General features: G+C 30.8%; 6 protein-coding genes across 6 annotated transcripts; 3 read left to right on the top strand and 3 right to left on the bottom strand.

Annotated features, from left to right (window-relative positions):
• Positions 1-284: 284 nt before the first annotated feature.
• LOC128394786 (programmed cell death protein 5-like) lies at positions 285-1,213 on the bottom strand. Its single transcript, XM_053355155.1, has 2 exons — positions 813-1,213; positions 285-731 (listed from the first exon to the last, which is right to left on the bottom strand). The coding sequence occupies exons 1-2, from the start codon at positions 885-887 to the stop codon at positions 399-401; spliced, it is 408 nt and encodes a 135-aa protein (XP_053211130.1). The 5' UTR covers positions 888-1,213; the 3' UTR covers positions 285-398.
• A 124-nt stretch (positions 1,214-1,337) lies between these two features.
• LOC128394788 (heat shock factor-binding protein 1-like) lies at positions 1,338-2,264 on the top strand. The gene is made up of 2 exons (XM_053355157.1): positions 1,338-1,670; positions 1,743-2,264. Exons 1-2 carry the CDS (start codon positions 1,575-1,577, stop codon positions 1,968-1,970), a joined length of 324 nt encoding a protein of 107 aa, XP_053211132.1. The 5' UTR covers positions 1,338-1,574; the 3' UTR covers positions 1,971-2,264.
• A 139-nt stretch (positions 2,265-2,403) lies between these two features.
• On the top strand, positions 2,404-4,498 carry LOC128394782 (uncharacterized). The gene is made up of 4 exons (XM_053355150.1): positions 2,404-2,697; positions 2,839-3,195; positions 3,293-3,522; positions 3,625-4,498. Exons 1-4 carry the CDS (start codon positions 2,614-2,616, stop codon positions 3,866-3,868), a joined length of 915 nt encoding a protein of 304 aa, XP_053211125.1. The 5' UTR covers positions 2,404-2,613; the 3' UTR covers positions 3,869-4,498.
• Positions 4,499-4,568: 70 nt separating this feature from the next.
• On the bottom strand, positions 4,569-5,466 carry LOC128394783 (stromal cell-derived factor 2-like). Its single transcript, XM_053355151.1, has 2 exons — positions 4,897-5,466; positions 4,569-4,793 (listed from the first exon to the last, which is right to left on the bottom strand). The coding sequence occupies exons 1-2, from the start codon at positions 5,385-5,387 to the stop codon at positions 4,625-4,627; spliced, it is 660 nt and encodes a 219-aa protein (XP_053211126.1). The 5' UTR covers positions 5,388-5,466; the 3' UTR covers positions 4,569-4,624.
• Positions 5,467-6,660: 1,194 nt separating this feature from the next.
• LOC128394861 (cholinesterase-like) lies at positions 6,661-8,405 on the bottom strand. The gene is made up of 2 exons (XM_053355232.1): positions 7,209-8,405; positions 6,661-7,141 (listed from the first exon to the last, which is right to left on the bottom strand). The coding sequence occupies exons 1-2, from the start codon at positions 7,991-7,993 to the stop codon at positions 6,661-6,663; spliced, it is 1,266 nt and encodes a 421-aa protein (XP_053211207.1). The 5' UTR covers positions 7,994-8,405.
• A 2,318-nt stretch (positions 8,406-10,723) lies between these two features.
• On the top strand, positions 10,724-16,693 carry LOC128394780 (TLR4 interactor with leucine rich repeats-like). Its single transcript, XM_053355149.1, has 3 exons — positions 10,724-13,368; positions 13,508-13,741; positions 14,630-16,693. Exons 2-3 carry the CDS (start codon positions 13,508-13,510, stop codon positions 16,427-16,429), a joined length of 2,034 nt encoding a protein of 677 aa, XP_053211124.1. The 5' UTR covers positions 10,724-13,368; the 3' UTR covers positions 16,430-16,693.
• Positions 16,694-16,798: the final 105 nt, after the last annotated feature.

Genomic DNA, 16,798 nt, shown 5'->3' with positions numbered 1-16,798 from the left:
ACCTTTTTAACAATCAAATTAAGTTAATTCTGTTGAGATTCAAATGATTATCCGATGTGGTAAATAAATGGATTCACTTGCCAACAATTCTTGCCCTGGATACACGTAACATTTTGTGTAAATTAAAAGCTTCATGTTATTTGTTGATCATTTGAAAAGATACTAAAGTGAACACCTAATCACAACAATACATTTAATTGTTTCACGTTGATCAATTTTCACATCTAAATTGCAGGTTAATTATTGTGGTAAAATGTGATGCAAGTAAATTAGAAACGATCGACTTTTGGACAAATCATTTTCCTTTGAGTTTTAAGAGTTTTTTTTCCCAATCGATTTGATTGATTTTATTTGTTTTTTATTTGGAAAAAGAGAGAAAATAAATTAATTTAATTCAGTTAATCATCAGAATCAGAATCAATGGCAGCTCTTCTTCTGTCGAATTGTACTTTGGTTTCTTTCTTGAATCTTTCGCTAACTTTTTCCAGGATATTTCTAAATTCATCTTCGGACAATTTACTTCTAATTGCTCCCATTCTCGCATTGTTGATCAAAATATCTTCGACCATTGTTCCTTTTTCGGGTTTCGCCGTTTTTATCGTATTCAGACGAGCTCGAGCTTCTTGAGATAATATTTGAGTCAACATTGAATTTCGAAATTCATCTTCCTTCTCCTTCCTTTCCTCTTGTTTAACAGCATCAGCAGCAGCAGAATTATCACCTAATGAAGTCTAGAGAAAATGAAAGACAATCATATTAACTTTCAAATGTAAATTGAAACAATTAAGAGAGTAAGAAAATGATTATCGAACCTTTGAACTTTCAGAATGTTGCTGTTGGAGTTGTTCAAGTCTTCGAGCTCGAATCGTTGCAAGTTCATCGTCCATTGGTGACCACAGAGAAAACGATTGAAAACAAAAGTAAACCAAGAATACCAAACATTCAGTCAGCTGTTTGCTCTTTAAATAAAAAACATGTTTATTTTAAGAGCAATTTAAAATACTCTTAATGTTGATTAATCTTTTTTTTTAATTTTTCTTTTCGCAATCATCTTGACTTGTCTATTTATCTTTGACAGCAACTGAAATTCATTTAAATCATCAACGTTTTATTATTATTGTATCAAGATCTTTGTGAAATGAGTGGAATGATTTGAAAGAATTAATTAACTATTTCAATTTGACTGATATTTCTGTCATTCTACTTTAATATAATCGATTTTAAATTGTTGAAAAATTTAATTTCAACGATTTGATTGTAATCGTGATGCCGAAGTTTAGAAACGCCATCTAGGGAGAAAAAGAGGAAAATAATTGGTTTGTTTTTCTAATCAATTTAAATTTTTAATTTTCTCTTTCAAATCTTATTGTTTGGTTTTAATTATTTTCTTTTTCTTTTCACAATCAGATTTGTTTTAATTTTATGTCAAGTCATTTCCTGTCGTTTGGTGGTTCGATTTCAGTTGACTCGGTTGATTTAGATCTTTTAAGATCAGTCTTCAATTCGGTTGTTATATAAACAAAAGTATCTAATTTTTTATTCACTGTGATTACCTGATTGTTCAAGTGATTAAAATGGATTCTGGATCAGCTCAAAATCAGCCTAAAGGTGAACATAATGTTGTTGGTGCTCAACCAGACATCAAAGATGTCGGTGATGTTGCTAATTTCGTAAGTAAATTACCCTTTCTATTTTCTAGATGAAACTAATTATCAGTTGTGATTTGTTTTTCTTTCTCGAAGGTTCAAACATTATTGCAACAAGTACAGGATAAATTCCAAGTGATGTCCGAACAAATATTGAACCGAATTGACGAGATGGGCCATCGGATTGACGATTTGGAACAAAATCTAAACGAAGTGATCCAACAAGCAGGAATCACCGATGAAGTATTGACAGGATCAACTAACACTCAGCTTACCAAAAGTAACTCAATGCCAGCCGATAAATCATCTCTATCTAAAAGTTAAACGGAATTGATATTAATTCCAATTAATCACCACCTACTCCCACTAAACAACAATAATAAATATATCAAATATTTATAACACCTTTAAAAATCACAATACAACAACAATTACCACAATCAATCAAATCAATCACCACCATCCACAGTTACGCTGTTATCACTGTCATCAAACACAAACAATCATCATCATACAATTAATAGTTAACTCTCTTGAAACTGTAAACATCCACTCAGAAACATTCAACAATTATAATTGACAATAAATTATAATCACAAATTGTTTTCTTTTAAGAAATCAGAGAAATGAAAAATATCACTTTTCAAGTGATATTTCAATCGACTATTCAACCCATAATTTTCCCCTTCCAACTTGATCAACTAAGTAAACAATCTATTAATAGGTAATTGTAAATAGAAAAAAAATTAAATTGCCAAACTAAATCAGAAAAAAAACTCAATTACAATCAAAGATAAACAGTTAAAGTGAATCCATGGTAACTGATTATCTCCCCATTAGAAGCACTTGACAAGCTCACTCATCGTTGATTCATCGATGGAAATAGTTACATTGTTATTATTTTAATCTCTTGATTATTTTATTGTTTTGTTTTAATTGTTTCAAATTCTATTGTTACCCAAACACGATGCCATCGTTATCCATTCTGAGGCCATGTTGGTTGGCCATGAATCGCCAATTAATTGGTCAACAATCAGTGTTCATATTAAGGGTAAGCCTGAATATTGTTTTCTCTTCATTATTAACTCTTTGTTTACATTATGTTATTGTCTTTCTTTTGGTATTAATTGTTGATTTTTTTTACTTTTTTTCTCTTTCCTATTTTTATTTTTCCATTCTATTTACAATTTAGAAATTCTCTGATGATAGAGATTCTCGATTTAAAAAGGTTTCGAGTAAATTTGATGATGGTTTGTTTATGATGAAACATGAAGATCATAAACTTGTCCTATCTTATTGGACTCCTTTACGTCAAGTGGTTAAATGTTTTGTCAAGAATGATGATGATCGGAAATCAGTTAAATTGTTTGATGTTGATCAGAAATTAAACATTGACGATTCTACACCATTGGGAACAGCATTTCAGGCAAATGAAAAGATCCTGTTAAAAGGTAAAGATCAATCAATTTTATTAGATTTTGATGGATCTCAATCTGGCCTCAAAAAATGGATCTCATCAACTGAGATTGTTAATAATGAACCAGTTGATGTAAGTATAATATAAATTAAATCTTCTATCTGTTAATTGTTACAAAGATAATCTTATTGATATAAATTGATTTCTCTTCTTTGATTATCCATGGCAGGAGCTCGAAAGGAAACGTATTGTACTTTTACAAAGCTACGTTCCAATGCTACAAAATTTTGAGAAAATTCTCATTGAATCTTCTAGTTCATCGGCTATTCGGTTCAAATGGATTGGCCTCTTCCTGTTATCCTCTCAACTTGGTTTTCTCGGAAGATTAATATGGTTTGAATACTCATGGGATATCATGGAACCAATTACCTGGTGTGTCACTTACTCAGCAACCATATTGTGAGTTACGAAATTATCCTTGATTCAATCAAGTTAATAGAAATTATTTCAAGGGAAACTTGTAATTTTGGATCTATTTTTTTTTCTCTCTCTCTCTCTCAGGACTTTCTGTTATTACGTTATAACGTCTCAAGAATATCAATACCCTCAGGCTGAAAGGAGAATGGCCATAAAGCATTTCTGTGAATCTTATTCTAAAAGGGCATTTGATCTCAATTCTTTCACCCAATTACACCAACAAATCAAATCACTTGACAAACAAATAAGAAAAATGAAACAAAAAGCTCTCTCTCAACCAATCGTATCTCCTCCGACTGTTTCTGATCATCAAACAATAATCAACTAAATTGACAATCTTCAAATCAATCAAGTGACATCTCCATTTGGACATAATTTTTGGAATCACTTTTTTCATCGACAGTGGATATTAAATTGTTTTCTCAATGGCCAGTTGATCAAAAGTGCAATAATATGATGTAAAGTGATGAAAAGAATGACCCAAATTCATTCATGGTCGATCAAAATTATTATTGTTGCATTAATTGACTCAACAAGAGGCTTCCAGTAATAAGCAAAATTGATCAATTATCCATGAGAAACAAAAAACTTGCACCGATTGTAAATGTCCAAGGAAATGTCATTTTGTCAACTTGTTGTTTACAACGATTATCACAAACTTTAAGCAACATATATAATCAACTATCATTAATTATACAATTTAATTTTGACTTGTTTTCGTTGAAAATTTAAAAATCTCTTACACGTTGAGCATTTTATGACCACATATTACAAAAAGTATAATCAAACCTTTTGAATCTCTCTTTCCATGATCCATGTTATTAATATTGATGAAAAAAAAGCACTAATTCAAATTGTTCTAATGTTCATCTGTAATCAAAACAAAACAAAACAAAACAAAAAAAACAATTGTCACGTTGCCTCACATTTCAATTAAATTCACGTCACGAAAAAATTATATTATCCATAGGACGATTTTGAATTTCTTTTCCCTCGGTAAATGGACATTAATTGTTCAAGATGTGAGATAACATCGTGAATAAATTAGTTTAATGTTATCTATAAGTGGAAAAGAAGAAAAAAATCACAGTTCGTCTTTAATTGAATTACTAAAATCCCTCATTTCGGAAGGTTTGATAAAAACGCCTTCTTGGGATTGCCAGTAACTAGAACTATCCGGATAAGATGTTGCGACCACTTCCGCTTGTCCATGAATTGGTCTTCCATAGGTTCGACCTGAGACACCCAACCAACTGAATATAGAAGAAAAATAAAAGAGAGAATAAGATTAATCACTTTAAATGGTAGGGATAGTTAACATTTTCCATAGATTCTATTGGTATAAGTATAACTTACGCTTCAGTGTCAAGATGTTTAAACCTGATGGAAGAATCTCTTTCCCAAAAATCTTCACTACAAACAACCGTCCAATTATCACCAGAATCTCCTTCTCCATTCTCACCGAATGCACTGATTTCTTGATTACCAGATAAAGGTGATTTAAATAAATGACTATGAAGGTATTTCTTTGTGTTGACATGTTCCAAACGTATTTTAGCTCCACATGCAACGGGTTCACCTCTTTTACAAGATTCTACTGTGGAAGCTCCTTTAACAGCCCAATAGCTGTTCATGTCATCTTTTTCAGGTGTACCGGTCACTGATTGTTGACCACTACCAGATCCATATTTAACATCATGAGAGTGAAGTCTCACTTGAAAATTTTTATTCACCAATTTAACAACTGAACCACAGGTTACATAAGGATACTTTATAGAAGCCTCAGTGAGTAAATTGTCACCCAAAAACAATGTAAGTATGAAAAAGTGAGGTAAGAGTCCTTCCATTGTATGACTAGAAAAGTAAACAAGAGAAAAAAAAAATTAAAATCAAGAGATGAATCAATACACAACAATTAGAAATCAATGTCAAAACTGATCAACAAATTGGTTAATCTTAAATGGTTAGGAATCAAGTCCAAATCAATGGAATCCAATGTTAATTCAATTAAAAGTAAATTTTAGGATCAAAATACACAAAAACTGTGATCACATGAAAAAGACAAACACAATTTTCCGAAACGATTGATGATCTTTTCACTGTTTATTACTATTTAATTGGCCAATTTTCTTCAACTAATTCATGATTCACTAATTAGAGTTGATGATTTGAAGTCACTGTCACCAATTTGAAAAGAGATTCAATTTTTCTACCCTGGTTAATTAGATTCAAACCGGAGATTTCTAATCATTTTGTTCAGCTAAGATTTTGAACTCTCAGAAAACTTTAAGTTGACAATAACAATACAAAAGTGTATAAAAAAAACACAATTAATAAATCATAATTGATTCCCTTTGACAATTTAAATCCAATGTTAATCCATCAGTGAAAAACACGTAAGTAAAATTCGCGAGCTCTGCGCATGCGCACAAAATAAGCGGCAATTCAAATGTGAAAAGATAAACAATTAACTGGATGAATTAGTTGATTATTTTCCAATTTGATTTCCAATTTCCAATTGGAAATTATAAATCAACAGGTTAGAATTAAGATATTAACAAAAGACAATTAACTGCATTATCATTCGTTTCCGGTTAAAACGTAACCAAAAAAGAAGAAGAAGAGGAAAATGAGGAGCGAAAAAACTTCAATTCCGAATCAAATCAATCAAATTAATGTTTAGATTAATTCTCATCAGAAAATTGTAATCGAAAGAAAATTAAATGAAGAAACAAAAAAATTGATTCAGATCTACAATTAAGTGTTGTTGATTTACACTTTCCAATTGTTATCGTGAAAGAAAAAAAAAGTAATTGGATTGAGAATCAGTTTAAAAAAAGATGTGAATTTATTACAATTATGGCTTTACAATTGATTGCCTGTTTTTAAAAATAATTGTCAATTGGGACAACAAATAATAACATTAATTAATTATAATAAAATTAAGGTGAAAAATGGAAGGAATTATGGTAAAGATTAATTGTTGCTTAATTGTTGAGATAATCTTCACCCCACATTATACATTGAAGATTTTTTGTTTTATAATTAGATTTACGTTCATGTGGATTTCTTGTTCTTTCATATCATCTAATTGTTTGTAGTTACAATTTAGTCCACAATTTACAATTTTTGTAAAATCGAGCAGAATTGTGATTTCATGGCTAAATCAAGATTACTTGAACATTCCTCGGAAGAGATTCGATATTGATAAGATTTCTTAATGTCCACTGATCCACTTTCCGAATGGGACAATTTAGGCCAAGGTGCTTTACCTTTTCTAATAAAATGGCCAATTATCTTGATTAATTCTCGACTTAATCTTTGTACTTCTTTATGGAGTAACTTGGTATTTAACAGAGGAGCTCCGGTGAGAATGTCAAAGGCACGGTAAGAGTAAAGGTCAACTTGACGGAAAAGCGATGGTCGTGATTTGAATCCATGTGCAGTTGAATCAACGAGTAGGCTGTAAATGGCGTTATTGCCTAGGGAAAGGTTTTCCATCAACCGGAAAAGTGGACATTCAGAGAGATGTCGCAAGGTCCATTTGGCTACATGTCGATCACGAATGACCAATGAATTGCTTGATGAAGAATTGGCGATACTTTTATCATGGTCAATATCGTTAACAGGGGAACCAAATGATTCCAATGAGTTGCGAATTTCATTACCAAATGAAAGAAGTGATTCTAATTTTCCTGGTTGAATCTAAATCAATATGTGAATCATCCTCATCTGAATTTAATGGACCATTGGTGATGATCAATTTATCAAAATATTTCCCTTCCAGAGCAAGTCCAGTCTTAATTGCTTCCCAACCCTCGGCAATAACCGTAATTGACTCAGGATTACCTCCAAATAATTGAATATTTTCCTTAATCCAGTCAAGAACTGCTTTGGTGTCATGATAGATTGCATTTTCCAATGAATCCTTGTCACCATTTTGAATTAAACCAAACAAACCAGTACGATAATTAAAGGTAACAACAGTAACATCACCTAAACTGGCCAACACTTTACCATTGATTTGTCTAATATCGGTTGAAATGTGATTAAGATAAAGTAAAACTGAACTTAATTTAGGTGAAGTTTTACTTGATTCGCTTGTTGATTGTTGTTGATCTTCGGGTGACCAAATGTTCAAAAATAGACAATCTTCACTTTCATCAATAAAACGAGAACCTTTTGACTTTTCGTGGTAATGACGATCCAAGCAAGAGCTTCTGTAGTTGCCAGCATAATACTGAAGGAAATTGGTACTACTCAAAGCGACCGGAGGTCTAAACCTTAAATCTCCCACCGGTGGTTCGGCATAGGGAATACCAAGGAAGGTGTTGATTCGTTTACCAGAAAATTCCTCTTTAATTCCCTCCAATCGGCTCCATTTTGTGGTCACTTGCGGCGGATCCCAACCACAGATAATCAATGGATAAATGTAACACAATAATTGGTACATTATGATGGGCTAATTGCTGATGGAAATACTAATCAATCCTTTGAGAAATAAACACTTTCACTGGTTAATTTAGTGTTAACAAGCCAATATTATGGAAAACTAATTACGCTGAACAACTAAACTTCATAAACCAACACAAATTGAAAAGGAAACTTGTAAAATGATTTATTGATTATTTACTGATTCACTGATTCACTTTTTTAAACCAATTGTTGATCGTTAAAATTAAAGGGTTAATTTAAAATGAGGAGATAATCACGTTGATTAATTGGCGCTAATCTTAATATCGGGTGATTAGTTTGTTAATTTATCTCCTCTTATGTTAATCGTTCACTCGTAAAAATTAATTTGAAACAATCAACTGATCAGTTAGATGATTTTAATCCCGAATTTACTTTTACTGGTCCTCATGTTCACCATTTACCATAAGTGAGACAGAGAAAGAAAGAGAGAAGAAAAAGTTTCTTTTCCTCCCATTTGTCTTTCTTTTTCCCTTTCTTTCTACAGAATCTCTCTCTCTCTCTCTCTCTCTCCATCCTCATCTTCTTTGTCTTCTTAGTATCTTCTCCTTGTAAACTGGTTTCTCTTTCGTTTCTTAAGCAAATTTTTTGTTCTTCAAATGATTGAGCCGAAAAAACTAAATTGAAATTAAATTGCTCTTGATTAGGATAGATAATCATACGAACTGTAAGATAAATTAACTATCACAATCAATAGATTGATTATTAATTGATGTTGACTTAGATTCCAAAATCAGATTAAGGTTACTGGTAAATGTTGTTACTTTTATTGCTTTTTTAGTTTTAATTGTTCCCGTTGTTGATTAACTAAATTCATGATCTTCATCATCATTGTGAGTCAATTTCTTGTCTAATCTGTTGATTTTTAATTGTTCAAACAATTTGCATTGTAACATTTACTTTTTTTTGTTCAAACATGTTAATTGTATTGTAATAATTTGAAAACAAAACTTGATTGGTAACAATTGATTAGCCAATTGTTGATAATTAAATTGAGCTCTAAGCTACAATTGCAATAAGTCAAGTAAATGTATTCAATGTATTAACTTGACAATCAATTGGTTTACAATTAAATCTATTCCTGGGTAAAAGGTTAATTATCCTAAATATTATTAACCTATTGGTTAATTTTAAAATCAATTAAATCAAATGTCCAATTGTTATGCTTTGTGTTTTGTTAAACTAAATTAAGTAACTTTACAATTAGCAAACTTAACTAATCATTGGCTGAAAAGGTTAACAATTTAAATTCAACTGAATCTGATAGACTTTAAATTACTTACAATTGAAAGTTAAATTGTCACATCTTAAATTGTGATTGTAATTAACATCTAAAACTGTAGTGGTCAACCTTTGATCAATGATCTGAACAATTATCAGCTAATAACAATCAATTAAATTGTTAACCTTTGATACAACTCGTGTACGTAAGTGATTAATTTAAAGTAATAATTTCCTTAATCATTTGATTATTGTGTCAACAATTAAACGTTTAAAAAGTAACATGGACTCCCAAATAATCAATGATAATCATTAATTGCTGTAATACTAATCCCTTATAACCTAAAGCATGATTAAGATACAAAACCCAAACAATCAAGGTCCAATTTGTCCATCTTAATTGTCAACATAATTAAAACAATTTAAAGTATTAAAAGTTTGTTACCCTTGATCCAAAAAATTAGATTACTGAATTGAAGTAATTTACTTTCCAGGAAACATTAAATTGTTGGAAAACAAAAATAAAATGAAACTCGATTAGTTAATTATAATTAAACTACGCAGGTATTAAACTTAATTAATATTGTGATCATTTACTTTCAAGGTTATTCAGTTGATCATGAAAGTAAATCAGTTGATTTCAGATTAAGGTAACAGAAAGTGAAACATTGCCTCGAGCCATTGAACTTGAATCTCACTTTCTAATTGAAATCTTCTTAAATATCAACCACTAGTGATTAATATTAATCAATAACATATTAATAATTATTTAATCATCTACTTAATTACATAGTTACATAATTTATTTACCAGAGAAAGTTATTTAAGAATCAGAAACTTTCCAATTTTAATCAAAGTTACGAATTCTCTTCAACTAAATTGTGTATTACCCAAACTAAATTACTAATTATATTCTGATTTTATTATTGATAAATCAACATTTACTTGACAATCAGTTGAGAATTAAATTTAATCATAATTGATTAATAGAAATTTCCACTGTTACTTTAATTCAATTGCCAATTTTTTGGCAATTCAACAATTAAATTGTTGAAAGTATTTGTGATGATGATTTGCTTTCTACAATAACAATTAAGTAAAAATTATTAATTGAAAGTCTATTGATGATTTTTAAATGTATTTGATTTAATTGTTTGGTGAAAAATTGAAATTATCCAAGGTCAGTTGATAACTTTAATTGTATTGTGTTGTAAGAGTGACAATGTAAATGGCTTAACAATTGATCAACAATCACGTTTCAACAATTAAGTACATCACAACACAATTAAGATTCATCATTGGTAAGAAAATTAATTACTACTAAAATCAATCAATCAATAATTATTGAAATCAGAAACTATTGATAATTTTAAAAGAAAGGAAAAATTAATTTTCAATGCTAATGAATATTAAACAATTTACTATTAATTAGCAATAAATTACAGTTAAAGTCAATTTTCAAATTGTTTTGAGTAAATTAAATCTTGTGGCTCGACAAAAAAGTCAACGATTAAAATTCAATTTTAATCTTGGTAATTAAACTAAATCATATCCTTAAATCATGACAAGTGAATTAATATCATGAACGTTGATTAAATTGTTCAATCATTAATTTTGGTCAAGACTAAAATTACCCAATCGATTCTAGGACAAGGCAACCAGGAAATCAACACGAAAAAAACATTAATTGTCATCACTGATTCGATCATGTTAAAGGATTGGCTTAAACAATTAAGTGAAGTACTTTTAATAATCAAAGTTATATAACCTTTTTTTGCAAATATTATCTTTTAACTGTTGATTAGCTGATTAACTTTTAAATTGTTTGAGGCTAGTTAACTGTTGATAATGAAGGTTACATAATAAAAATATAAATAAATGGATAAGTTGAATTACCTTGAATATGATGAGGCCAAGATCGTTGGACGATTAACAAAATTATCGTTAATTTTATGCCCAAAAAAATTATATTAACAAATAATCAAAGGTTAATTAACTAATCAGAACAACGTGGTTGAACTAATTCTCATCGAATGTGTTAATTTGATTCCAATCTTCCGTTTCCTTGATTTCAATTGCTAATTATTGAATCTCAAAGTTAATAACAAAAAGCGAGAATGGAAAAGCAAATTGAGTTGAATTTTAATCTATCGGGTGGTCGATAATGACTGAGCATCTTAAGAATGGAAGTTCACAGAAGAAAATCTTAAAATTCATAGTAACATGAGTCCAAAACTTCAGGTTCAGGAAATAATCTCTCATTTTCAATCACCTTATATAATAATAATCTGAATATTAGTAAATATTCAATTCCAAATTCAGTAATTTCAAGAAAAAACAAAGAGTATCAGGAAATACAAATTAAAGACAAGGAAGAGAAAATAATGAACTAGAAGTGAATTGTAGAGGATAAAAAATCGATAGAAAATTCGTATTCATGTTTTTCGAAAATTCTAATCGAAAAAAAATATTCTTTTTTCCATCAAGATTATGAACGAAACTCTAGGGGAATTGTTGACCGACGGTCACTTTAATGGCTGATCAGCCTTAAAGAGATTTCCGATTTCAGTGTATCGTAAGATTGATCATTAATTATTGGAAGAGATTGTGATTAGTTAGTTGATATTTTCTCATCAATAAATTGGTGTAAATCTCAAGAATCAGTTTCTCTGTTGATAGTAATTGTCTCATTGGGTAATCTTCAATTTCTTTGAGGTGAGAAATTAAAAAATGACAATTTAACTGTTGCAGAATCAAATGGTAATGATAAAAATTAATTGTCGCTGATCCATCAACAGTTATCAAATGAAAAACGGAAGCTTATCATGGCTCCGTTTTGTTATCAACTTGAAAACTAAGTATTGACAACAATTGAATTAATTGTTGGGTTGATTAAAGCATCAAAATGATGATAATCATCTGAACCACATTGATTTACATAAATTGTCTATCATCAATAACCACAATCAAGGTGAAACCTTTTCTTTTTCAATATTAATCATGAATGTTAATATTAATCATAGATAAAAGTTGCAAGATTATCAAAATGCTTTGATAGTAATAAACTTTACAAAACTGACCCACCCTTTAATCATCATCAGTTTTATCATGTTGATCATCATCACAATCAGCTGATGATGTTATTGTTTTGTTTTCCTTATTTTATTACATTTTACCCACCAAAAGATAATAACCAATTGGTACCAATTAATTAGTTGATTGTTTTCCATCTCATTTTTATAACAGTTTTTTTATATCTCCTTCTCATCCTCATCATGTTTCCCTGTCTTCATATTGATCATCATCATGATCATGGTTGATTTCAATTCATTTTCATGAACAAGTTCGAGGAGCTAAAGGCGCTGGGATGAGTTGAATTTTGTTCTAAATACAATAAATAAACAGTGATGATAATTGTCTACATAATATGATCCAATGGATGATAAAGATGATGATAAAATGATGATGATGAAATGAGACCAATGTAATAAAAGGATATGGTTTATGTCCAAATTGTTGGATCTTTGTAATATCGCAAATTTTGGGCGTTGGCGGTTTCTTACAATTCTCTCCTCGTGTCATCATGATGATCATCATGACGAAGATTATCTTCATCTCTTTCTATCTCTCTGTCTCTCTCTCATCATCATTTTCTCTTCATTATCTTTCTTTTTTATCGATTCCCGAGATTATTCATTCAAACTTTTACTTTGTTTCTTTAACTTTTGTCTCACTTTTTTTTGCATCTTCATCTTCATCTTCATCATCATCATCATCATCATCTGAATAGTTCATTATCATCCTAATAACACCATCAGCGACATTATCATCATGACTATTTGATTGTTTACCTGTGAAACTTTTGGGATCAACTAATTAAATCAAATGTTGTCTTTTTTTGTACAGTTAAATAAATGTTATTATCAATCAATTTATCTATTCTAATCACAATCAACATTAACTTAGTTAAACGTAGTTAAAATGTATCATCAACAATTAACCATTTTTTTATCATCATTTTGTATATTATCAATTCCCAGCAATTAACTCCCAGTTGATACAAAACACAATTTAAATGTTTCCCTCATCTTTTTATCATCATTTATATAATTTGCAAATGTAGAAAGTGTCAAAGTAAGTTAACAATCAAGTTAATTGTCAACATCAAAGAAACAGTTAATTCTTATGTATTATAGTTAATTGATCATAATCCTTGTAAACTAATCAAAAAACTCAAATTGTTTCCCAATCATCATCATCTTAATCATTTAAGATGAACCTTGTATCTCATCTTGAGGTAATCATTTTATACCAACATGTATCGTTTGTTATTATATTTTATATCAACTTTGGACTGACCACTTCAAATGAGGTTGACCTTAACTGGACAGCCAAGTGTCCATCTCAATGTCTTTGTGATATCGATGGATTTAATAAGAAAAGGATTATCTGTTCAAAAGAGACTCTTAATTCAATTCCAATTAATCAAATGGATTCAAATACTCAGGTAAGAAAATGTTTAGATTGAAAGTAAAGAGCAAGAGGAAGGAAAAGTTTTTCGAGTTTAGAACTGTTTTTGTTTGTCGAATTTTCGAAAAATTGTTCAAATTCTTTTTCCATTCTGTTCATTGTTCAAAATCCATGAGTATGTTCATTATAATCAGTTGATTGTATTTCTTTAGTTTCATTTTTTTTTCTTCTTGTTCTCACTTGAAATAAGGTGTGGTTTTTATTATGTTACCTGAGAAATCATTGTTACTCAGTTATCATCATCATGGTTCACACCCAAAGTTCATCATCATCTCTCATCCTTTTTTACCACCTCACCTTTTATCCTCTTCCACCCACTTCCTTTTCATCACCACCACCACCATGATCATCACCAGGTTAACAATCAACTGAATTTCATTAATCAAATGCAAGATGATTTCTTGATTTTATCGCCAATGATTCAAAAGGATGAGATAATTGATTTGATTTTGTTATTTTAGCATCTCGACTGTTCAATTTTTTACAACAATCAATATGATCATCACAAGTGCGATTGTGATGATCTTTGATCTACTCATTTTAAAAGTAGTAAATTAAATTGACAATTGGGTCACTGGTCTGATTGTTGTGACCCGGTTCAGGTATTAAATCATCAATTTAATCAATATTTAACTTTGATTATCAGAGTTATAATCATTGTGTCACTTGAACCTATGATTAAAATCAACTCCACCCAAAAGCCTATGGGAAAATTATCAATCAAATTAAAGGTCGTTATTTGGTTGACATTAATTGTTTACGGATATTAAAAAACAAAAAGTTGATCCAAATTATAGACTAATTAACTTTTCGAAACTTGATTATTTAATTTTTTCGATTCTTTTGTGTTCTTTCAAAATCTTAGGTTCTAATCATTAAAGGGACTCAAAGTAAACCTCACGATCTATCGATTGGTCGGATATTTGGTTCATTCATAGATCTTGAACGGATCGTTTTGACCTTTTGTCGAATACCAGCCATTGGTGAGGCGTCTTTCTGGCCTGGAGGAAAGATACGACTCTTAGATTTATCTTACAATCGAATCAGTTCAATTCGAGAAACTGATTTTCTAGGACTTAATCAATTAGACGAACTTAATCTATCCGATAATTTGATTTCCACTCCACCTTCAGCTCCGTTCAAACACTTGACCAACCTAACAAGCCTTTCGATTGCTCGTAATCAATTACAGACTTTGGTCCCTCGAATGTTTTACCAATTGAAAAAATTAGAAATTCTTAATCTATCCGGTAATCCGCTCTCTTCCATTCACCCGGATGACATTAAGGACGCAACTCGATTGAAGAAGTTGTACCTCGCCGATTGTCAATTAACTTCAATCCACTCACTTATCTATGAGCGTTTGGGTCGACTTTCAATTCTTGACTTGAGTAATAATCGTTTTACCACATTAGTCGCCCACGAATTCAAATCATTGACCAGTTTACGGTCACTTTTTCTTGACGGTAATCAACTAACCAACATTGGTGATAATACATTCAATGGTCTACAATTGGACAAATTAACATTGTCTCGTAATCGATTGACACAGTTATCACCTTGTGCCTTTTGTAATTGTTCAGTGACCATTCTTGATCTGGCCAACAATCGATTCACCTCATTTGGTCCTAGAGTGTTAGCGCCTTTGTCCCAATCATTGACCATCTTACGAGCATCAAACAATACTAACCTTGGATCTGGAGGTAACGGCGACGGATCGACTTCCGTTGAAAATTTAGTCACCCCCTTGAATAGACTAACAAGACTTTACCTTTCCGCTGTAAACATTGACGATTCACTTTCGGTGAAAACTTTCATCGGCTCAGCGGTCACTTTAGTTTACCTTGATCTATCTCACAACTCATTAATTAACATCTCGGAAGGATTAATTGCACCCTTAATCAATTTAGAGGTGTTTAATCTGGCCTTCAACAAGATGAGAGGTTTATCACCGGCTTTTATTGAGATATTGGCCTCACTTGACCACCTCAAGTCATTGTCCCTTGAAGGTAGTTACTGGTCATGTTACCGATGTCACATCTTACCATTAAAAGATTGGTTGACCACTCGACCAACTGCTTACGAAGCGACATGTCAAAAGGGATCTGCCACTTCGTGTGTCCGATGTTCAACTCCAAGTGATCTTTATGGTCGCCATGTAAGAGATACAAATGAATTTGACCTTGAATGGTGTCCAGATCCTACAATATCTTTACGACTTGCAACAACAGAACCAAGGATTGGCCTAATTTTAGCTCTGGTCATCATTGTCTCAATAATTGTGATCATCATCATCATCATTGCAATGTACAAAACTCGAGGTGCGACCTATTATACTCATGAAGATGACCGATTAAGTGATAAAACAATTTTCACCATTCAACAAGCCGCTCGAGCCACTGCCATGGGCATTTCTCCGCCTGCCATTTCCTCTTCCGGTTCATCACCTCCCATGTCACCTTTAGCCGATAATACAATTAACTCTAATCAATCAACACCACCCACTCATCATCATCATCATAATTCATCAATGGACAGTAAAAAAGTCATCCAAAAATCGGCCTCTTCGGGCTCTCATAGTATCAACAACCATTCAGGTCAAAAAAAATCATCAACTGGATCTAACATTTCAAATTATCAAACTAAACCCAAAATGGTTTTCTAATTGTTAACAATTAACTTTATTACGATTAATCAAATTATTACTGTGCAAACACTAACCCACCACAAACTTATTATTATTAACCTTAATTAATAAAATTGCAAGAAACAATTAATGCAACTTAACGTTCTGATTAATTAACTAATTGTTTCGCGAGATAATCAATATTTATAACAATCAAGTGATTAAATTTACAATTGATTCAGTTTATTGGATTAATTTTTTTCTTCATGACGATTATTCAATAAATCAGTAAATCATTTGTATTTAAATTATTAACCTTAATTAATAAATTGCAAGAAACAATTAATGCAACTTAACGTTCTGATTAATTAACTAATTGTTTCGCGAGATAATCAATATTTATAACAA

The sequence above is a fragment of the Panonychus citri genome, unplaced genomic scaffold, assembly GCF_014898815.1.
Source record: "Panonychus citri isolate SS breed McGregor unplaced genomic scaffold, ASM1489881v1 Contig00140, whole genome shotgun sequence".
NCBI classification, from domain to species: Eukaryota; Metazoa; Arthropoda; class Arachnida; order Trombidiformes; family Tetranychidae; genus Panonychus; species Panonychus citri.
Note: the sequence above shows the minus strand (reverse complement) of the source record. Positions and strands in the feature narration are given on the sequence as shown.

What these genes read in the sequence shown, in the direction of transcription:
- LOC128394786 (XM_053355155.1), bottom strand. Translation starts at nt 887, where the DNA reads ATGGACGATGAACTTGCAACGATTCGAGCTCGAAGACTTGAACAACTC. An exon ending in AACATTCTGAAAGTTCAAAG is followed by an intron (nt 732 to 812) that starts GTTCGATAATCA and finishes CATTTTCTCTAG; the next exon opens with ACTTCATTAGGTGATAATTC.
- LOC128394788 (XM_053355157.1), top strand. Translation starts at nt 1,575, where the DNA reads ATGGATTCTGGATCAGCTCAAAATCAGCCTAAAGGTGAACATAATGTT. An exon ending in TCGGTGATGTTGCTAATTTC is followed by an intron (nt 1,671 to 1,742) that starts GTAAGTAAATTA and finishes TCTTTCTCGAAG; the next exon opens with GTTCAAACATTATTGCAACA.
- LOC128394782 (XM_053355150.1), top strand. Translation starts at nt 2,614, where the DNA reads ATGCCATCGTTATCCATTCTGAGGCCATGTTGGTTGGCCATGAATCGC. An exon ending in TTAATAATGAACCAGTTGAT is followed by an intron (nt 3,196 to 3,292) that starts GTAAGTATAATA and finishes TATCCATGGCAG; the next exon opens with GAGCTCGAAAGGAAACGTAT. An exon ending in ACTTACTCAGCAACCATATT is followed by an intron (nt 3,523 to 3,624) that starts GTGAGTTACGAA and finishes TCTCTCTCTCAG; the next exon opens with GACTTTCTGTTATTACGTTA.
- LOC128394783 (XM_053355151.1), bottom strand. Translation starts at nt 5,387, where the DNA reads ATGGAAGGACTCTTACCTCACTTTTTCATACTTACATTGTTTTTGGGT. An exon ending in AAACATCTTGACACTGAAGC is followed by an intron (nt 4,794 to 4,896) that starts GTAAGTTATACT and finishes TTCTATATTCAG; the next exon opens with TTGGTTGGGTGTCTCAGGTC.
- LOC128394861 (XM_053355232.1), bottom strand. Translation starts at nt 7,993, where the DNA reads ATGTACCAATTATTGTGTTACATTTATCCATTGATTATCTGTGGTTGG. An exon ending in AGAATCACTTCTTTCATTTG is followed by an intron (nt 7,142 to 7,208) that starts GTAATGAAATTC and finishes CCATGATAAAAG; the next exon opens with TATCGCCAATTCTTCATCAA.
- LOC128394780 (XM_053355149.1), top strand. Translation starts at nt 13,508, where the DNA reads ATGAACCTTGTATCTCATCTTGAGGTAATCATTTTATACCAACATGTA. An exon ending in AAATGGATTCAAATACTCAG is followed by an intron (nt 13,742 to 14,629) that starts GTAAGAAAATGT and finishes TCAAAATCTTAG; the next exon opens with GTTCTAATCATTAAAGGGAC.